The 23,110-nt window shown below is 37.6% G+C and overlaps 1 protein-coding gene across 5 annotated transcripts in view; it reads left to right on the top strand.

Annotated features, from left to right (window-relative positions):
• The window catches only part of CAB39 (calcium binding protein 39), an 87,249-nt gene that overhangs the window by 29,143 nt on the left and 34,996 nt on the right, over nucleotides 1-23,110 (top strand). For all 5 annotated transcript variants that reach the window (XM_049712529.1, XM_033425613.2, XM_033425630.2 and 2 more), the window contains one exon: nucleotides 6,897-7,052. In XM_049712529.1, coding sequence (XP_049568486.1) covers nucleotides 6,939-7,052 — 114 coding nt within the window. In that variant the 5' untranslated portion in view covers nucleotides 6,897-6,938. The remainder of the gene's footprint in view (nucleotides 1-6,896; nucleotides 7,053-23,110) is intronic.

A 23,110-nucleotide genomic window follows, 5' to 3' on the forward strand; every position in this document is an offset into this window, starting at 1 on the left:
GCATCGGCAGGCGGACTCTCAACCACTGCACCACCAGGGAAGCCCTGGATACCTTTTTTAAAACCCATTTTGGCCTTGGAAACAGTAATCATGAATCAGATTTTAGAAGGAAAAAAAAAACCATGTAATTATGCTTAACTGCTGTTTATTCAAATTTTACCATATGCAGATGCTGTTCTAAACACTTGAAACACATGCAATTCTTATACCAAGTTGTTAGGTTGCTATTGTTTCTCCCATTTTAGAGATGAGGAAAGGGGGCTTAGAAAAGTCTAAGTCAGCTAAGGCATGGTGAAGCCAGGATTTGAACCCGGGTTATCTTTAAAGCCCATGTAATTAACTACTGTGCCTTATATAATTGCCCTACCTTACTATATGGGTAGTCTAGCACCTAACACAAGATCTAGCATGTTGTAGATATTTAATATTTATCTGAATCAAGTAACATTAACCCTAGAAGCAGGGGATTTAGGTCTCAGAGCCAGCTATCTAAAAAATGGATTCAAATGTTTACGACATTTCACACTTTCCATGACTGCTTAATTAAGTACCTTGATAGTCCTCTGTAACAGTCTTATTATTGTATGTGGGGTTTTTTGTTTGCAGTTTTGGCATTTGACCACCAAGTTTATGAGTCAGATCTAACATATATGTTAGCACAGAGTCCTGTGAACTCAACTGTTTAGGAATGTGTTGTCATTCAGGAGCTTTTCTGTATTGTCTTAAAACATATACACCCACATCCATATATGCCAGAATGTTGTCTTCTTGAGAGCAGCCACTCTTGGTGCCTTAAGTTTGTATGGTACATAGTGAGTGCACGGTTGGTACTTGAATGAATGAATGTCCTAATTAGTGGCTTATGGACCATTTGACTACTTTTCAATATTTATCAGTACATAGGTGACTAGAGTTAGCTGCATTTAGGGGTATGTTGCATGAGCCCAAAGCAGTCAGATTGCCTAAGAAGGTCAGTGCCTAACAGTCCTAGCTAATGGTGTTACCCTTCTAGTTTCCCAGTGGGTGTTCTGTATGTTCTCCAGCGGTTTCTTGGTATGGAGCTTTGTACTCTGAGGAGTATTAACCTAACAGACCAGTGACTTGAAGTTTTTGTGCTTTGTAAGATGGAGGTGACCATTTCTGCTATCATCTGGTCTCCATCTGTTTTAGAGAAGAGTCGAGTCGCCATGTGAAAGACCACAAATATAGAGCAAGTAACAAAAAGAAAAATATATATCAAACTGTTAATACTAGCTGTCCCTATAGGCTTTGCAGGTGATTTTCACTTTCTACCTTGAGTAGTCCTTTAATGTTTGAATTTTGCATGATGAATAGTATAACCATTTTTTAAAAGCTAGAAGTTTAACACTCAGTGATGGACATAGATGCAGGAGTAGATAGAAAAACTTCATTTATTCTGACTCCCAGCCTAGCCCTCTCCTCCCTACCCCAAGGATATAGAAGCTAGCTAAGGACTGTGCTTATGTGAACAGTGGCACAAAAAGCAACCCCACCCACCTTTTTAAAGTGATTTCAGTGGGTCAGTAAATGTCCCAGTCATCGTGGCGGCCAAATTTTCAAGAACATCTCCTAGGGGTGATATTGGCCCCATTGACAACCACTGCCCTTTGTGGAGAATAGCGAGGGTCTACACTTGATGTCTGTAGGGACAGAGAGATTTAGAAAACAGAATTTACTGAAATTGTGAACTGATTATATGGAAGAGTTAATGAGTGGAAAGAGTCTGCTATGGTGACCAGGTTTTGTGATTGGGTGAACAATGGATCCATTCACTGTGAAGGGGAATTTAGAAAAATAAGCAGGACTTGGGGATGAAGTTTGAGTTGCCTTGAGGACATCTTTCAGGAGCAGTAGTTAGAAATGTAGGCTGATTGGTCGGGGCTGGAGGTAGATTTCAGGTTGTTGAAAACGTGGGAAGATGAGATCACTCAGAGAATATAGGGTAAGAAGACAGCCAAGATAGAACCTTAAAGTACATCACCATTGGAAAAAAGATGAGTCATTAAGTTAAAGGCAGAAAGAAAGAGCATTTGGAAAGACAGAAAAACAAATGCATGAAACCTAAGGGGTGTAACAGTGCTAAATGTTCCTGCAAATTCCTTTCATGCAGATTTAGCATGTTATTTCATAAATATTAATTTTAGTTTAAAAGCATGCTAAATTATTCCCCACCCTGGCCTCCCTCCTCCCAATTTTCAAGTTATATTTCCCCTCTAACTCTTCTTTACCTTTGGGATTCAGGCATACACCACTAATAAACCATCAGGAGCACGCTTACCGCCAGCGTGCGAGATGGTAGGCACGGGTTTCCACAGCCCTCTAAATGCGGACATGGCTGGCGTTCTGCCAGTGGCATTGGTAGTTTTGACTCAGCCCAAGGACTCCTACTGAGGTTTGTTATGAACCAATTTTTTTTTTTGAAGGGATGGGGAAGTGAGTATTTGAAAACTAAATGAATTTTTTCAATTATAGTACGTATTTCTGTCCATTTCCTTCATGAACTCTAGTTATGTCTGAAACATAGTTTAGGCAAAACATAGTTTAAGAAGAAATTTGAATGTACAGAATAGTTGAGTGGCAGTGAAAACCCATATATCCATTTAGATTTAAAAATTAAGATTTTTACCATCCTTGCAAGTTTGTGGTACTCTGGCTTAGAGGTAGTTGGCATATTTAGGGAACAGAAAGGACCTCAGTGTGGCTGGACCTCTGTGCGAGCCTCTGTGGGCTGTGCGAGTTGGAGATGGGTAAAGCTATGGTAGGGAATTTGGATTTTACCATAAGGGCAATGAAAAGTTATTGAAGGGCCTTACTCAGTGAACTCTTGCTGTTATTGTTCCCTAGAATTCTCTCAAACACGTATGACAAAGGAAGAAAGTGGGAAATGAGAGTCAGGCAGGTGAAAAGTGTCTTGTAACCATCTTATCCTTTGTTTAACCATTGCTACTTCCAGCTTTGGCATCTTCATACTCTTGGGATTGTCAGTTCCAAAACTCAGACATGTACCTGGGTGTTTCACATCCTTCAAGGAGACAGAACCCTGTGAATAGTTCTGCTTGATGGTGGACCAGGCCCCTTTCAAGGCACCGTCTCCACTCCTGGGAGAAAGCAGTGTGGGCTGGAGAGTTCACTCTCAGTGGTGCCTTTGCTATCATTTGAGCACTGTTGGAAGGTCATGAGTTATTCTGTGAAGGGATTCACTTCTATTGCTTGTAAGGACTGAAGTAAGGAGACTGAAGCTTCATGTTCAACCCTTAAACTAAGTTTGTATGTGGTTCCAAATCTTCGTGTGGATTTCAGGTTGTTCTTTATTGTCTCTAAACTTAGTGATTCATGAGATCTAGGTTAGTCATCCATATTTTTTTTTAGCTCTGTGTGTGTGTGTGCACATGCACGTGTGTGTAACATTAAATAGCTTTCTTACTTATAGATCATGATCAAAGTTTGCTGGTTTTATTGGCTCTGACTTTGGAGATGAGTAAGATTAGTAAATTGGCAGCCTTACTTTTCTGTGTCATTCAGCCTTCCATGGAAATGTTTTATGAATAGTACTTTTTATGTATTAAGGATAGATTGTTTTATATTATTCATTGATTTCTTTACACTTAGTTTTTTTTTTTTTTTTTTTTTTTTTTTGCGGTACGCAAGCATCTTCCTGGACCGGGGCACGAACCCGTATCCCCTGCATCGGCAGGCAGACTCCCAATCACTGTGCCGCCAGGGAAGCCCTACACTTAGTTTTATGTTTATCAAATTATACATGTGAAATTGAAGGACGCAAATAGTTACAAAAAGAGCTTGTAAGAAAAAATACCAGTCCCCCACTCTCTTCCTGCTCCCCAGAGGTACTCCCTCTTTTGATCAATTGTTTTGGGATCTTTCTCCCCATCTTTAATGAACATGCTTATATGACACATCCATGATTTCACCATATTATAACGTTTGCCTCAATAGCTGCTTTTGTTTTCTTTATTAAAGTCAGGAACACGATAAATACTTAGTAGCTCTGTGCATATTAATCTAACATGTTTATTAAAATTTTTATTTCTTAACGCATTTCTCAGCCTTTTAGCAATGTTCTAGGCACATGTATTGGCTACCTACTTGGTCATCACTTAGCAGCCATTCATGAATTTTAAACTTTTCTATGTTTTCAATTAATTATTTAAAAAGTTGGAACGCTGAGTGGCATACATTAGCATAAGCTTAATGCAAAGCAAACTTAGACATAAGAAACAAATTCTAATGCAGAAGTTTTAAGGGGTATTATTTCCTTGTTTTTGACCCCCCCAAATCTGTCTTAGTTGTGTTGATCAAGAATTGATGGATTTGAGGACGTAAATGAAAGAAATAAAAGGATTTGTTTAATTATTGCACTCAGGCTTTAAAGTAAGAACTATATGATATAGTTTTTATTTATACTTTTTTTTTTTTTTTTTGCGGTACGCGGGCCTCTCTCTGTTGTGGCCTCTCCCGTTGCGGAGCACAGGCTCCGGACGTGCAGGCTCAGCGGCCGTGGCTCACGGGCCCAGCCACTCCGTGGCATGTGGGATCCTCCTGGACCGGGGCACGAACTCGTGTCCCCTGCATCGGCAGGCGGACTCTCAACCACTGCACCACCAGGGAAGCCCAAAGTATAGTTTTATTAGTTTATATGTTCTGCAGAATCTTGACTGCCCAGTGTATTAATTAAGAGGAATGATTGTGTCATGCTTCCCCTTTCCCTCAACAAAAGCATTTTATATATGTATTCTCTTCTGCAGCTGTACTCTTTAGCTATGGACCAATATTTGGTGTGTGGTAGGACTTTTTTTTTTTTTTTTTTTTTTGGTAGGACTTTTTAAAACCCCCTTTGCCCTGGAAAGTCACTTCTTCCACCGTTGAGTCAGAGCTGAAAATATCTCTGTTGCATGGCACCCTAACATTTCCTGCAAAATTCCATTAAACATTCCCACCTTTTACCCAGCATTGACTTATAGATCACTGCTATTATTTGTGGAGTACAAACAGGGAAGATTATGGTTTCATAGGACTTATTGTGAGTGTGAATCCACTCTGTTTATAGAGAAGCAGGCTGCATTGCCCCCTACCCTTCTTCAAAAAAAATAAAATAATTTTAAATAAATAAATAAATAAAAAGAAAAAAGTAATGGAAAAGAATGATCCAGAATTTGGGTCCCATCTTGCCAGGTAATCAGAGAGAAAAATGTAACAGCCACCTGTAGTTGATCCAAACTTCTTGTCGTAGAAAAAATATTTGGAAGTAAATTTAGAACCTGTGTTTGAGGACATTTCCCTTTGGTTAATGAAGATGTGGTTTTAATGTGATCAAAAGAGGATTTATAAGCTGACAGAAGGTGAACTATATAGGTGATATTTCGGTATAGAGATGGGTCAAAACATCATATCAAAGCATGTCAAGAAATAACATACTTGTTCATGATTTAGTTGTAAGCTTCTTGTTAGCATTCATTTGCACGTTCTTTTCCCCTAAATGTTTATTTGTAAACAGATATGCAGTTCACTGTATCTCCTACTTTAGAGAAAAAGCATTCCAATACTTTCTTCCAGTGAAGTCTTAGGCATAGGTCAAAGGAAGTGTTATGATGCTGTTCAACAGAGATATTTTATGTTGATGGGGGGAAAAAAACCAAAGTAGGGTTGAGGTATCTGAGACCCACCTCTCCCCACTTTGGCAGAGGTGGGCAGTGGGTGCCAGGGATGGTGAAATATAGGAGTTTGGAACTCACAGTTTGAAAATCACTCATCTAAGTGATCTATAAGGTTCTTCGGAAAAGTGTTGTCTTTTGGTATCTTATATGAGATTGTTTAATGCCTGTGAGTGTAAATTATTTTAGTTTATTTAGTGAAAGAAATTGTAACTTCTGACATGTTCCCAAGTTACTTTCATTGCTTATCTTGTTAACTTTGTTTTTTCATGGTGACCTTTTGGAATAGTTGATGTCCTCCTTTTGCATGATGTAATATTGTGGTTTATGTGGTTGAAATGTTGTTTTCTGCTACCTGCAAAATTTTAAGAACTTCCAGAAGTTCATTGTCCCCAGAATTTGTGCAGTGAGTTCCTTCATGGGATATATTCATATCCAGGCAGAAAAAGTACACGTTGAAACCGTCACTTAAAGAATTTGAGGATCTGATGGGAGATTTGTCCAAGGCTCTGTCCAAGGTTCTCTCCAGCCCTGAGACCATAGGATTGACTGAAGAGGAGGAAGGGTGTACCCACAGGATGCTGAGGAAGCAGCATCAGCATGAACACTGGAAAAGGCGCATCTGGAGAGACCTAGAGAGTGGGTCTGTTGCTAGTGCTTTTTGGCTAAGCTCCTTGCCTAACTTTTTACCTCAGTTTCCTCAACTGTGAAACAGAGATATCTATTAATTGGAGGTATAGTGTGGTGATTAAGGACGCTTTGGATCAAGACAGACCTGAGCTGGTTTTACCCCTTAGTACCTTGAGGCAGTTTCTTAATGTTATTCAACTCATTCAACGTTACCTGTAAATGGGAGTAGAATTAATGTCCTCGGGGAATTGTTTGAAAAGATCCCATAGATGATGGATTCAATTGCTTAATAGGGAGCCTGGCAGTGCTAGTTACCCTCCATCGTCAGCACCATCATGTTCCTCCTCAAATGGGTGGTTAGGAGGGCAGGGGATTAAAAAGGTATTTTGAAAAGTACAAAGTGTTCTGTAATTTTATTATCATTTCTTATATATTTGTGGGTTTCCTAGTACTGATTTTGAAAGCGATATAAAGTAACTTTCTCAAACACTGTTTTTCTTCTCAGATTAGGGTTTAGAAAGTATGTCTTCTATCCACCTCACTTTTTCTCACTTGTACCATGTGCTGTGTCCCCAGGTGAAGCAGGCAGAGCGCAGTGAGGCGCCGGTCGCTGCCGCCATGCCGTTCCCATTTGGAAAATCTCACAAATCTCCTGCAGACATCGTGAAGAACCTGAAGGAGAGCATGGCCGTGCTGGAAAAGCAAGACATCTCTGACAAAAAAGCGGAAAAGGTGTGTATTTGGCTTTATTTTATATTTTTAATCTTTTGATTAGGAGCAAATGTAAGACAAGTTATGAGGTGATTTCTAAAAATCAGTAAATCTCAATTTGGGTTTATTTGGGGTTTTTAAAATTTAGTCCTAAAGTGGCATTTGCTGGTGCTTAAACACCACGTGTTTTCTCCTGTACTGCCATCTAACAAATACATTTTTGACTTTTTTCTCAGTTTTTCATTTGAGGTTTTCAATTCTATTTAAATTTCGGGTTTTTTTTTTCATTGTTGATGTAGTTTATCTCATTTCTGAAATCAGTGTTTCCACTGGTAGTCCTCTTAGGGAGATAACCTCTCCTGATTTTCTTTTTGTGTTCTCTGTATCCATGACAAGTATCTTCTTCTACCCAGTCACCACAGGCCAAAACCTGACTTTCATACCAATCTGTCCCCCCCCCAAAAAAAATCATCTTTCAATAAATAGTATGAACCCCTACTTCCTAAGGGGTTTATGAATTGATCGCAACTTCCATTCCTACTTCACGAAAATCCTCATGACCTTTTTTATGGACCTTAGCAGTAGCCTCTTTAGGGCTCTTTCTGAAATATCTCCCCTGCTTTAAACCTTCAGTTCAGCCTTCTCACATAGCACACGAGACCCTTTGTGACCTGGCCTGTGCTTCTCTAGGTGAATTTCAACCCCTTTCTCCCTTTTTCTATATGCTCTAACAATCTCAGCTTGTCTCTGTTCATTGAAAGCAATTAATAGCAAACAATTAGCCATACTGTCTTTGTCTTGTTTTCACCCCTGCACCATTTTCCCCTCAGCCCCCATTCATTTTTCAGAACCACCCAATTCATTTCTTTTTCCCATATGGCTTCCCAGAATATTCCCTCTCCCGACCTTACCCTTACACTCTAAAATGAATCTACCATTTGGCCACCTCCTTTGGAAATGGCAGGAGTGCTGCCATCTTCAACATGAATTTATTTGTGTCATATTTTTTCTTCCTTACTAGACCTTGAGCTCTTTGACCCATGTGTCATTTCTGGCCCACCTGTGCCCTCCACAGTACCTGTCTCCCATGGGCTGGATGCCTGATGATTCACTGGATGAGTGTTTTGATTGGAACAGGGTTTTCCATCCTATCTTTTATTTTAGCAGGTTGTTTTTTGTTTTGAGTTGACACTTAAACTGCTTAATTTCTACCATATTTTTAAGTCTAAGACTGTGGTTTACCTGTATTCTTATAAAGGAAGGAATTTCGCACTCGTGGGATTAAGATTTGTAATTATAGGCTATTTAGTTGTATCTTTCTGTCACTGGAAGCAATCTACAATTAGTGAAATTTTCTATAATTCAATTTTACTTTAGATCTTCCATGGAAATTCTAGACAGTTTCTTGCGTACCTTAGAGATGTAGATAAATGTTAATAATATGATGAAACTAACTTCTTTTAAAGATGGCTGTTATGTTATTTTGGTTGAAGTATATGAAGAAAATCTGGCCTCATACAGATGCATAATTGGAAAAGAGAGGAGTATTTTAATAGCCTTTCAGATAATTTTGAATATTTTTTGATACCACAGCAAAATTCAACAGTTGATAGTTTCTTGGTTGTAATAGACTCAAACTGTATAAATGAACTTTTCGTACTCAGTACTTTGAAAAGGTCCTTTATCCATGCATGACTTTGTAACATGCACTGGTCATTTAGAAAATATTGGATCACTGAGTTACATACATCTTCCAAACGTTGACACATTATTCAGTATCAAAAATTCACATTTTAAAATATCACCACTGTGATCTCATCAGAAAAGTATAAGTTTTGGAAAGTGGTCAAACTTACTTATGTTGTATTCAAATTTCAAAATTCAAATCTGGCAACAAATACTGTTCGTTGGTTGTTTTCCTTAAGGATACAGGTTCACTTTGTTTATTTTTGAGAAAATGTCTGCCAAATATACAAGCCGGAATAATTTGTCAGTTTTTCTTTCAAGGAAAAGTGATGTTCCATAAAGAAAATAGTTTGTTCAGCTCATAGCTCAAACATTATCATACAAGTACTTTTCTTCAAGACAAGCAGTCTTCAGTAAGGGGCAGAAGGTGCTTTATGTGTACTTCCTATTTATCACACCAAGTGTTAAAAAGTTGTATGTATACTCAGGTCAAAATTTAATAAAATGAATTTTTTTCCTGCTTTCTCATGACACTCTTAAGTGAAAGAGTTTTTTGAAGCTGAGTGCGTGATGATGAAAACTACAATGATAACTACTACAGTTTGTTGTCACTGCCTTGACTTAGGCTAGAGGTCAACACCATCAGTGCAAATGGCAACGGTGGAAAAAGGCAAATTATGTGTTTACATTGATATGAAAGCAGTTTTGACCTCATGGACCCCTTGAAAGGGTCTCAGGGAACCTTTTTTGGTAACACAGAGGTTGAGAATTCTTGCTCTAAACCTAAGCAAGAATAGACCTCCTGCTAAATAAAGCAAAGAAAATTAGTTAAATTTATGAAAAATAAATTTTATTTCAAAGGAAGGGGACAACTCTGAAGATTGAGGAGCAATCAATGCAAATTACTTATCCTGAAATAGATTAGAAATAGGGAGGAAAACCCTGAACTTTCTGATTTCACTGTCTTATCAAGATTCAGAAGGAAATAGCACTAATGCAAATGGTGAAGAGGGAATGAGACCTGAAAACAATGGAGAGATGAAAATATAACCTCTAAATTAAAAACCACGAAAAGCAACTTCGGCATCATACTTAAGACTGAAAACTTGAATGTAGTCCCATTAAAACCAGGGTGCTTGCTATGACTTTTTATCTAGAGTTGTTCTGGAAATTCTAGGCAACGCATAAAGAAACAGTTTAGAAATAAAAAACACAGCTATTTAAAATAAAGAGGGGAAATTACAATGTTGAGATATTCATATATCTTTACAAAACACAAGAGAATCAGTGTGAAAATGAGAGTTCACTAGGGCAGCTAAATACAAAATGCATAGCTTCCCTAAATACCATCAAAACGATCTAGAAATTGTAATTTTTTTTTAAAGTATTTTATTTACAGTAGCAACAACAAAAAAATAAGGTGTCTGGGAATACTTTCATCAGGAAGTATGCAGAACCTATATGAAGAGAACTATAAAACCTTATTCAGAGGTACAAAAGAATACTTGGTCCATGTTATTGGATGGAATATAGTTAAGATGCCATTTCTTATCAAATTAATTTTTAAGCTTAAAGCAGTTCCATTCACATCACAGCAGGATCTTTTTGTACCTTGACAAAAAATGATTCTGAAGTTGTGGAAGAGTTAATAAAGTAGCTACAAAGTTGTGCTGGAATTTAAGGAATATGAATTCTACTTTGTTTTGAAGCAAAACACACATTTCACACATCCACTCACAGTCTTTCCAATAATGGTTAACGCCATCCTTCTAGTTGTTCAGGCCAAAAGTCTTGAGTCATCCATGACTCCTTTCACACTTCCCAGATCCAATTCATGAGCAAATACATCCACTTTATTGCGGGGGGGAAGGAGGGTGTTAAAAAGCCAGACTCTAATGACCACTTCACCCCGTTTTCTTAGTCACCACCTGGGTCTGAGCTACCATTATCTTTGCTCCGGATTACTGTAGTATTCTTCTAACTGGTCTCCCTTGCCTTTCCACAACCATAGTGATTCTTTCAAAACATGAGTCAAATAATATTTCCCTTAGAGTAAAAGTCAGAATCCTTACAAGGGCTGAACTAAGTTCTACAGGTCAAATCCTGCCTAGGCCTGTTTTTGTACGGCTCATGAGCTAAGAATGGTTTTTACATTTCTAAAGGGTTGGTTTAAAAAGCAAAGAAGATTATGCAACAGAGACTTTATGTGTCCTATAAAGCTTAAAATATTTCCTGTCTGGTGCTTTTACCAAAAAATAAATGCCCACCCTTGCCCTGGTCAGTCAGGCCTGTGACCTCAATGGTCCCTTCTCCTAGTATTCCCCCCACATTGGCTTGCTTTTCCTTGTGTACTTCAGTCACACTCCTGCCTTATGGCTTTTGCATTGGGCTGTCCCCTTTACCTAGAATGTTCTTTCTCCAACTCTCTGCTTGGCTAACTCCCTTATTGCCTTCAAGTCTTTGCTTAAATGTCACTTTTCACCCAACCCCCTATTTAAAATGCAGCCTAGTCCCCGGCATTCCTGTTCCCCCAGTCTTGCTCTGGTTTTCTGTGTATCACTTAACACCTTTAATATACTTAATAATTTTTTTTTGTTGTTTTTACTAGTTCTTCCCTCTGTTAGAACATAAGCCTTCCAAAGACAGCTCAATAATTATTTTTTATTTATTGAAAACGGAATACAGAGTTAACATAGTTCTGTCAAGGTAACTCTTCTAAACTCTTAATTTCTACTGAATAGGATAAAACATGTATTACTGAGAATGTTGTAATAATTTGTATGTTGAGTTTATGACCAATAAGAGGGTATCCCAGCCAGATATCTTCTGAACTTTATGATGGTGACCAAGTATCACATTCCCTTGTAGTGCTACCACCCACAGAAATAGTGAGATAAATGACCCTTCTCAAGAGATCTACCCTGTTGGTCCTAGTATCTTCCATATAGTTTTATATTAATTATCTTCCCCTGTAATTCAGGATGCTTAGGGGACACTTTTCCTGATTGGATGAATAATTATACCCAGTGGATCTGATTAGTGGTAACTCTGAGCACCTAGGCAGGGTTTTGGTGGTCTGTTGCAGGATACTGTCCCCAACTTTAAACTTTTAATAACATTTATTGTCACTGATTTATCTGAGGAGAATTAAAAGGTTTAATTAGCGGAGCTTGTGAATGATAAAAATTGGAGAAAGATAGGAAACTCTATAGGTGACTAAATCAGGCACCAAAGAAGGGTCAATTAGCTGGGGGTAGTGGGGCAGGAGTTGGAGGAAGGACATGATTGTAACTGATAAAATGCAGTACAGATAAAAGTATAACTCTGTACTAGGGTCTAAACAGATGAGATACCAAAGGAGAAAATACAACATAATTACTAAAAATATTTGATTAAACCAAAAGAAGGCAGAAAAAGAGGGAAAAATGGCTTTAAGGAACAGATGGAACAAATGGAAAACAAATAGCAAGATGATAAACTCAAATGTACCATATCAATAATCACATTAAGTATAGATGGTCTGAACACTCCAATTAAAAGCCAGAGATTGTCAGGTTGGACAAAAAAGTCCTATCTGGATGGACCTAGAGATTATCATATTAAGTGAAATAAGTCAGACAGAGAAAGACAAATATCATATGATATCACTTACGTGGAATCTAAAAAAAAAAACGATATAAATGAATTTATTTACAAACCAGAAATAGACTCACAAACATAGAAAAAAAATTTATGGTTACCAAAGGGGGGGTATAGCAGGGATAAATTAGGAGTTTGGGATTAACATACACACATCACTACATATAAAACAGATAAACAACAGGAACCTACTGTATAGCACAGGGAACTGTATTCAATATCTTATAATAACCTATAATGGAAAAGAATCTGAAAAAGAATATTATATATATGTATAACTGAATCACTTTGCTCTACACCTGAAACTAACACAACTTTGTAAATGAACTATATTTTGGTTTTAAAAAATGGTTAAAAAAAAAATCCTAACTATATGTGCCTACAAGAAATGCACTTAAAGTGACAATGACACAATTAGGTTACAAGTAAAAGGATGGAGAAAGATATACCATGTTAACACTTGTCAAAAGAAAACTGGAGGGGCTCTATTAATATCAGACAAAAATAGATTTCAGAGCAAAGAATATTATCCAGGATAGTTATTTCATGATAAAATAGGGGTCAGTTAATCCAAGGGACATAACAATCTTAAATGTTTATGCACCTAATAACAGCTTTAAAATAAAGCAAAATAAAACAAAGCAAAAACTGATAAAACAAGAAGATGAAACCATCAAATCCACAATTATAATTGGAGATTTCAGTACCCCAATCTCAATGACTGATAGAAGTAGGCAGAAAATCAGCTAGTAAAAGGCTAAATGTATGTGACATATACCTGTGATCACAGCGGAATTAAATTAGACATCAATAACAGAAAGAGCCTTGGAAATATTCCAAAATATTTGGAAACTAAATATCATACTTACAAATAATTCATGGATCAAAGTTATTTGAGTGGAATAAAAACATAGCAGAGCTAGTGAGATGTTGCTAGAGCATTACTCAGAAATTTTATAGCACTAAATGCATATGATAGAAAAGAAGAAAGGTCTCAGCTTCTACCTTAAGAAAGTAGAAAAAGGAGAGCAAATTATAAAGTAAGGAGAAAGGATATAAATAAAGATCAAAGCAGAAATTAGTTAAATAAAAGCCAGAGCAAAAAATAAAACCAAAACTGGTTCTATCAGAAGTTGAATAAAATTGATAAAATCTAGCTAAGACTCATCAGGAGATAAAAACAATTACCAATATCTGGAATAAGAGAGCTGACATCACTACAGATTCTATAGGTATTAAAAGGGTAATAAGGAAATATTATGAACAACTATTTGCCAATAAATTTAACAACTTAGATGAAATAGGCAAATTCCTTGAAAGACACAAATGGCTCAAGCTCACTCAAGAAAAAAATAGATAACCTTAATAGCCCTGTATCTATTAAAGTAATTCAAAATTTAGTTAATAATCTTCCCACAAAGAAATATCTAGGCACAGATGGCTTCACTAGAGATTTCTACCAAACATTTAAGGGAAATATAACACAATTTCTACACAAACTTTTCCAGAAATTTTATGAGGAATAGTTCTTAACTCATTCTATGAGTCCACGATTATCCTGATACCCAAATCAAAGACATTACAAGAAAACGACAGACTAATATCCCTCATGAACATAGACGCAAAAATTCTAAACCAAATTTTAGGATTCCTGATAAAAACTCTGCAAATTAGGATAGAAGAGAACTTCCTTGACCTAGTAAAGGGCATCTATAAAAACCCTATGGGTAGAGAATGGACTTGAGGACAGCAGGAGTGGGAAGGGTAAGCTGGGATGAAGTGAGAGAGTGGCATGGACATACATACACTACCAAATGTAAAATAGCTAGTGGGAAGTAGGTGCATAGCACAGGGAGTTCAGCTGTGGGCTTTGTGACCACCTAGAGGGATGGGATAGGGAGGGTGGGAGGGAGGCGCAAGATGGAGGTGATATGGGGATATATGTATATGTATAGCTAATTCACTTGTTATAAAGCAGAAACTAACACACCATTGTAAAGCAATTATACTCCAATAAAGATGTTAAAAAAAAATCCTACGGGTAGCATTATACATAATGGTGAAAGGCTCATTTATCTCTAAGATCACTAATAAGACAGGGATGTCCACTTTCACCTCTTCTATTCAACTTTGTACTTGTAGATTGCAGACTATGCAGTCAGGCAAGAAAAAGAAATAAAAGGCATGGAAAGAAAGAAGTAAAAACCTGTATTGATGACATGATCACCTACTCAGAAATGAAGGAATCTACAAAAACCGTAGTTGAGTTTAGCAAGGTTACAGGTTATAATATTGATATACAAAGAGCAATTGTATTTCTCTGTAGTAGAAATGACAGAACCAAAGTTGAAATTTAAGCGTATCATTTGGAATAGCATCAAAAAATGTGAAACACTTAGAGATACTCTGACAAAAGAAATGAAAGACCTGCACACTAAAAACTACAAAATATTGCTAAGAGAACGAAAGACCTTAGTAAGCGAGAGATACACCTTATTCATGGGTTGGAAGACTCAATATTGTTAAAATGTCAGTTCCTTCCCAAATGATTTATAACTTCATTGTAATCCCAGTGGACTTTTTAATAGAAATTGACAAGTTGGTTCTAAAATATATATGGAAATGCAAAAGACCTAGAATAAAACAGCTTGGAACAAAAAGTTGGAGAGTTCACACCATCTGATTTCAAGAATTATAAAGCTGGAGTAATCAAAGCAGTGTGATATCAACATAAAGACATATTAGATAGACAAATAGATCAGTAGAACAGAATAGAGAATCCAGAAAGAAACCTACACATGTATGGACAATTTTTGACAAAGGTAAGAGTGCAATTCAGTGGAGAAAGGACAGTAGTTTCAACAATTCGTGCTGAAACAATTTGATAGCCACGTGCAAAAAATATGTTGGACCCATGCCTCATACCATATACAAAAATTGATTCAAAATGGATCACACAACTAAATGTAAAACCTAAAATTATAAAGCTTGTAGAGAACAGGAGAAAAATCTTCATGACCTTGGGATAGGCAAAGAATTCTTAGATATGACACCAAAAGAATACTCAATAAAAGAAAAAAATAATAAGTTGGAATTCACCAACACTAAAACCTTCAACTCTTCAGAAGACACTGTTGAAAGCATGAAAAGACAAGTCACAGACTGAGGAAAATTTTTGCAAAGCATATATTTGATAAACGGTTACATTGAGAATATGTGAAGAAATCTCAAAAAGAAAACAAACAATCCAGTAAAAAAAAAAAAATGGATTAAGTATACAGTTCACCAAAGCTGATACACAGATTTCAGATAAGCACTTGAAAAGATATTAATCTTAGGAAATTGCAAAGTAAAGCTATGATGAGATACCACTTCACACCTATCAGAATGGCTAAAATTGAAAATACTGGCTATATCAAATGCTGGTGGTTATGCAGAGCAACTGGAACTGCTGGTGGGAATGTAAGATAATACAACCACTTTGGAACAAAGTTTGGCTGTTTCTTGAAAAGCTAAACTTACATCTAGCCATTTCACTCCTAGGTATTTACCCAAGAGAACAAGAAATATATGTCCATACAAAGACTTCTACATAAATGTTCATAGCAACTTTATTTGGAATATCCAAAACAGGAAATTGCCCAGGTCTGTGAATAAACCTGTTGTGACACATCCATAGAATAGAATACTACTCAGCAATAAAAAGGAATGAACTATTGCTGTACACAACAATATGAATGAATCTCAAAATAATTGTGTTGAGTGAAAGAAGCCAGACTATAAAGAGTACATAATGTATGATTCTGTTTATACAAAACTCTATGAATAGCCGTAATGACAGAAAACAGATCAGCGATTGCTTTGGGGTTGGCAGGGATGTATGTGGAGGGTTAGAGTGGGGTTGGTGGTATGAGGGGATTACAGTGGAATCATGGTGGTGATGGGCATGTTCACTGTCTCGAGGGCTTCAGAGGTGTGTTCAAAAGACCAAAGTTATCAAATTGTACTCTTTTAAATATGTGTGCTTTGTTGTATGTTAATTATAACTCGATGAAGAGAGTAAAAGACTATCCGTGTACCAACTGAGATATAGGTGGCTTAGAAACCACAGATGTTCCCCCTGAGAATAAATAGATCATGTAATAAAGCACCTAAAAAAGACTATTGAAAACCTAGGTTGCAATAATAGAAAAACACTAAATTCAAAATGATCATCTTCTGCTCTGTGTAGATAATAAGTCCATATTTGAGGATGTAGAGAAACCAGAGTGTATTGAGAGGGGAGTGACCAGGTTAGTACAGAAATTCAAAGTTCTGCCATGAGAAACAGTTGAATGAACTGGAGATGTGATGTAGAGAAAGAATAAAATTTGAGCCCTAGAGCTCTTAGTAAAATGTTTTTAGGGGATCATCTAATATCAGATAAGGGAAGCTTCCAGACAGTGACAGGAGATAGAATTAAGGCCCCGTGAGTGGAGGAAAAACAGGGAGTCCAATTTCATCCTGATATTAGGGAAAATAATAAGTAGAAGTTGGCTTCCATGGGAGATCGCAAGGTTCCTGTTTCTGGATGTGTATTGGTGTGGGCTAGGTGGTCACTTAGGTCTTTTAGAAGGAATTCAAGCTTTGTACGATTGACACGTTGTTATATCCAACGCCATATTTTGCAAGGTGCCTTTGTAGAGAATAGGCCTCCGTCTTATTTTGAGGTAGAATTATTTGTTGTTATTATTCTCACGATCCACATGAAGAAAGCTCTTGTTTCCTAGAACACCTGTTATATTAGAATCAGAGGTGGTATTCACTCCTAGATCTGCCAAACCCATGGTAAAATTTTGTCTGTTTTTGCTTTATTCATGATATCCATGGGCATTTTCTCACTCATTTCTTGTGATCTTGTAGACAAAATGATAAATATAACGTTTGAGTGTTTCTTTCTTTGTAGTGTGTTGATGTTTTTACTTGTTCTGTATGGTACACAGTTGCCATATTAAGACTTGTCTATAATACAAATAGATCACTCCCTTAGGAACTGTGCCATACCTTTTAAAGAGAATTTGAAAACTACTTTCCTTATACTTTTAGAAAACACGGTTTATCTTACCATCCCTATTTTTAGGTAATTGGGGCATGGGCGTGGGGTGGAGTGGAATTTGTTCTTTCATTGCTGACAGCCCCATAGATCTGCATACATAATGACTGGTTACACACTCTGCCCACTGCATGCTATGTAAAGAAGGTATAGCTGCCTTGCTCAGCTTATCCTTGGTTCCCTTCATCACTGTGAATGCATGTGTTCACAGTGTTGAATAGCTATATTCACTCATTTCATGAGAGGAGTAAGTTTGCTGGCATATTTAAGAGGGGGGAAGGGAATAGCCTTTTCATAGCATAGCCATTTAACAGTGACTCATGGTTACTAAACTTGTTTAGAGTAATCTTTGACACCAGAAGGTTATTAATAGGTTTGTTTTTTAGTCCATGATCTTTCAGTTTAGTATACTCAGACATTTTCTTTAGTGGAGAGACACATATGTGTGTAGGATTTTTTTTTAATTTAGAAATTAATATGATAATAGAATTGGTCTCATTATTAAGTATTTGGCACCAGCAATATTTCTCAGTTTACTTTTAGATTCCATCTCACATCCTTTATCTTAATTTACTTTAAGAACTTCCTTTTTTTAATGAGATCATCTAATCCCTTTTTGAGAATGAATTAATATTTAAGGCAGTAAAATAGATTGATATATATTTAGAGGACTTTGTTTAAAATGATTCTTTTGCTAAAGAGTGGGTATAGTGGGATAGGGAGGGTGGGAGGAGGGAGATGAAAGAGGAGAGCGATCTGGGAACATATGTATATGTATAACTGATTCACTTTGTTATAAAGCAGAAATCAACACACCATTGTAAAGCAATTATACTCCAATAAAGATGTAAAAAAAAAGTGGGTATAAAGAAACTCAAAAAAAGAGAAGAATATAAGACAAAATAATAAATGATTTAAGCCTCCTCCTCCTCAAAAAATCTGGGTTCTTTGAGGCATTTCTCAATAATAATAACTAGTTACGTGTAAATTATACATGTAAATTATAAGTTACGTGTAAATTATACACTTGATTGTGTAAACTAATAGGGAACAGAAGCAAGGAAAATTCTGCTTAATCATTTCAAAATTGCTTCTAAAAAAGATGACTATAAAGAATGATTTGCATTTGAATTATGTTTCCTTATCCTGAGCTCCATCCTTACAGTAGTTAGCAGGACAGTTTTTTTTGCAAAAGATAACAATAAGAGTAATTACTGTCATCACTTCCATTGTCATCTTTTGCAGAAGATTCCCAACTTGATTGAATTCATAGACATTTTAGTGCCCTTATATATATATGGGCAGATAGATGGACACGTGGATCAAGTTTTGTCCCTGTTCTTAAGGAGTTTATAAGCTAGTAGAGGAAATAGGTATGTAAAACAATATAGTGTAGAGATACTTGGAGGTATGAGTGAAATTCTATGGGAACCAAGAGGATAAAGCAGTTACTACCTCTGTCAGAGACGGGTACATTAGATGGCATTAGGTGACATTTGAAGTGGTTTAAAGGTGTTTGGCAGGCAGAGAGTGAGAGGGAACAGAATGTGAAACAGACTAAAGCATGGCATATCCAGAAAACAGTGACAAGTTTAGGGTGACTATAGGAGTTACTAGAGGAGAATGGTAGGAAGTGAAGCTAGAGATGTAGATTGTGGTAGATTGAAAAGTGCCTTATTTACAACCTAAAGATAGACTGAGGGAGCTGAAGAAATCTGCAGTTGTTGTTGTTGTCCTGCTTTGTTTTAAATCTTTATCGTTAGATAATTTTTTTTTTTTTTTTTTTTTTTCATTACGCGGGCCTCTCACTGTTGTGGCCTCTCCCGTTGCGAAGCACAGGCTCTGGACGCGCAGGCTCAGCGGCCACGGCCCACGGGCCCAGCCGCTCCGCGGCATGTGGGATCCTCCCAGACCGGGGCACAAACCCGTGTCCCCTGCATCGGCAGGCGGACTCTCAACCACTGCGCCACCAGGGAAGCCCGTTAGATAATTTTTAATTCACAGGAAGGTACAAAAAAGTATACAGGGTGATCCCATGTACCTTACACCCAGTTTCCCGCAATGTTAACATCTTACATAACTATATACAGTATCAAGACCAGGAAGATGACGTTGGTGTAGTCCACAGGCCTTATTCACATTTCACCAGCTTTACAGTTTTGTGAGTGTATGTGTGTAGCTCTGTGCAGTTTTATCACACGTGTAACCACTACCACAATCAAGATGTAGAGCTCTTCCATAACCGCAAGGCCCCCTCCTGCTATCCCATTATAGCCACACCCATCTCCTCTCCCCCATCTCTAACCCTTGCTGGCAACCACTAATCTGTTCTCCCAACCTATAATTTTGTTATTTCAAGAATGTTTTGTAAATAGAATCCTATAGTATGTAACACTTTGAGATCGGCTTTTTTGCCCATTCACCTTAATTCCCCATATATCTGTGCAAGTAGTTGTGAATATCAATAATTACTTTTGATTGCTGAGTAGTATTCCATTCCATGAATGTACCATAGTGTGTACATAGGGTAAATGTTTAACCATTCACCCTTTGAAGGACATCTAGAGTGTTTCCAGTTTGGGCTATTACAAATAAAGCTACTATGAACATTTTCATACAGGTTTTGTGTGAGCATAAGTTTTCCTTTCTGTAGGATAAATGCCCAAGAGTACAATTCCTGGGTAAGATCATGTTTATTTTTTTTTGGTTTTTTTTTTTTTGCGGTACGCGGGCCTCTCACTGCTGTGGCCTCTCCCGCTGCGGAGCACAGGCTCTGGACGCACAGGCTCAGCGGCCATGGCTCACGGGCCCATCCTCCCGGACCGGGGCATGAACCCGTGTCCCCTGCATCGACAGGCGGACTCTCAACCACTGCACCACCAGGGAAACCCCATGTTTAGTTTTATAAGAAACCCACCAACCTCTTTCCCATTACATTCCCACTAGTAATGTTTCAAAGTCAGAGATGGGGTGAGATTGGAAGTGTTGTAAAGATAGACATAATGGCAAAAGATTAACTTGATAAGAGGACTCTGATGACAAGGAAAGCTTAAGGGTAAGGAGGAGAAGCAAGATGTGAGACTAGATTTCTGAGGGAGGATTGAAAGGATTTGATGGGTGTCCACATTTAACTTCAGGTTCACATATCCTTTGGCCTTTCCTTCTACCCACCAGATATTTTTCAGAGTGTGAGTGAATAAACTGTGGCCCAGGTCAGCCCATTACTTGGTTTTGTAAATAAAGTTCTATTGGAACACAGCCATACCCATTCATTGACACATGGTCTGTGGCTGTTTTCCTGCTGCAGTGGCAGAGTTGAGTAGTTGTGACAAAAACCATATGACCCACAAAAAGAGAGCTACCTACATATCTAAAGAAACTTGATAAGATACTTCTTTTAAAATTTTATTTATTTATTTTTGACTGCGTTGCGTCTTGGTTGCAGCGTGCGGGCTTCTCATTGCAGTGGCTTCTCTTGTTGGGGAGCACAGGCTCTAGGCTCACGGGCTTCAGTAGTTGTGGCATGTGGGCTCTAGAGCGCAGGCTCAGTAGTTGTGGTGCACGGGCTTAGTTGCTCTGCGGCATGTGGGATCTTCCCGGACCAGGGCTCGAACCCATATCCCCTGCACTGGCAAGTGGATTCTTAACCACTGCACCACCAGAGAAGTCCTGATAAGATACTCTTGATGAGATAGATTATAACAGGATTCTTATTTCGTGAGAAATCGGGGGTGTGGTGTGCAAGGCAAGTGTTGTTCTATGTTTGTTTTGCCTTGTTTTTTAAGGGTTTTTTTTTACCCATTTTTAAAAATTGAAGTATAGTTAATTTACAATGTTGTGTTAGTTTCAGGTGTACAACAAAGTGATTCAGAAATATATATGTGTGTGTATATTCTTTTTCAGATTCTTTTCCATTATAGGTTATTACAAGGTATTGAACATAGTTCCCTGTAGTGTACAGTAGATCCTTGTTGTTTATCTGTTTTATATATAGTAGTGTGTACGTGTTAATCCCAAACTCCCAACTTATTGCTCTTCCCTTCCCCACACTGTCCCCTTTGGTGACCATTAAATTTGTTTTCTGTGTCCGTGAGTCTGTTTCTGTTTTGTAAATAAGTTCATTTATATCATTTTTTTAGATTCCACATAGAAGTGACATCATATGACACTTGTCTTTCTCTGTCTTACTTCACTTAGTATGATAATCTCTAGGTCCATCCATGTTGCTGCAACTGGCATTATTTCATTCTTTTTTATGGCTGAGTAATATTCTTGTTTTGCTTTTAAACTTAATGTTCCACAGACGTGCAAAGGGTGCTCTGGAGAAGCAGGCAGGCCATGGTTTCAGGTGTTCTTTTCTCCCTTCATCCACTTTTTCAATTTTACCTTATCCTTATTTGTATGTTAGGGTTCTACACAAGATCTTTACTTTGAAAAATGATGGCAGCAGGATTAGGAAGTGTGATTATCAGTGGCCCCCAAAAGCACTTAAAAACCACTGATTTCGATGACCTCTGACATCTCTTCAACACTTAAGATATTGTGATTCCATACTGAGGCATCCCTTCAGACTTAACATATTCAACTCAAAAATTCATTTTCTCTGCCCCAGAATTGGTCTCTCTCTTCCTGAGTGACTGGTTTAAGAAATATTGCCTTTCTGGCTCAAAACCTTAGAGTCATCAGATTCTTTCTCTTTACTTAAGTATCTTTTTGACGAAGTCCTGTTTGTTTGAAACCATTACGTGAGGGGAGAGGAGGCCGAAATTTGCAGCTTCTCCCTCTTTCCCTTTTTGTAAGCACTCTGTAGGTAATGTGGGAGCGTGGGTGTGTGGGTGCATATGTGTGTGCAAGAGATCTATGCTTCCTTCATTAAGCCTGATAGTTTTAATTGATTTCTATATTTCTATCTATATGAAGTGTTATGTTTTAGTAATATGTTCATTCCAAAAATTCAGAAAATTCAACAGAGTATAAAAGGCAAAATAAAGCTCATCCTAATTCCACTCCCACATGAAATGACTACTGTTACGATAGTGGGATATCCTCGCAGATTCTCATGCATATTCTAGCTCTCTCCCTCTCTTTCTGGGGCCGGTAAGTTACTAAACACAAGGTCATGCTATTCTAGCTCCTGGTTTGTTTTTTAATTTTTAAAAAAAATTTTATTTATTTATTTATTTTTGGCTGCGTTGTGTCTTCGTTGCTGCGTGTGGCTTTCTCTAGTTGTGGCGAGCAGGGGCTACTCTTCGTTGCGGTGTGCGGGCTTCTCATTGCGGTGGCTTCTCTTATTGCAGAGCACTGGCTCTAGGCACGCGGGCTCAGTAGTTGTGGTGCACAGGCTTAGTTGCTCTGCAGCATGTGGGACCTTCCTGGACCAGGGATCGCACCCGTGTCCCCTACATTGGCAGGCGGATTCTTAACCACTGAGCCACCAGCGAAGTCCCTGTTTTTTAATTTTAATGTTAACATCTTTGCATGTCAGTATAGATCTACTTAATTGTTTTTAAAGCTTGCCATAATCTTCATTTTATGGGTACACCATGATTTAACCAGTTCAGTAGGATCACTTTTAGTTCTGATCCTTTGCTATTGTAAATGACACTGCTTGTACTTAACATCTTTGTGTAATTGTGTTTCCCCAGGGTAAATTCCCTACAAG

This window comes from Orcinus orca, chromosome 7 (assembly GCF_937001465.1).
Source record: "Orcinus orca chromosome 7, mOrcOrc1.1, whole genome shotgun sequence".
In the NCBI taxonomy this organism is placed as follows: domain Eukaryota; kingdom Metazoa; phylum Chordata; class Mammalia; order Artiodactyla; family Delphinidae; genus Orcinus; species Orcinus orca.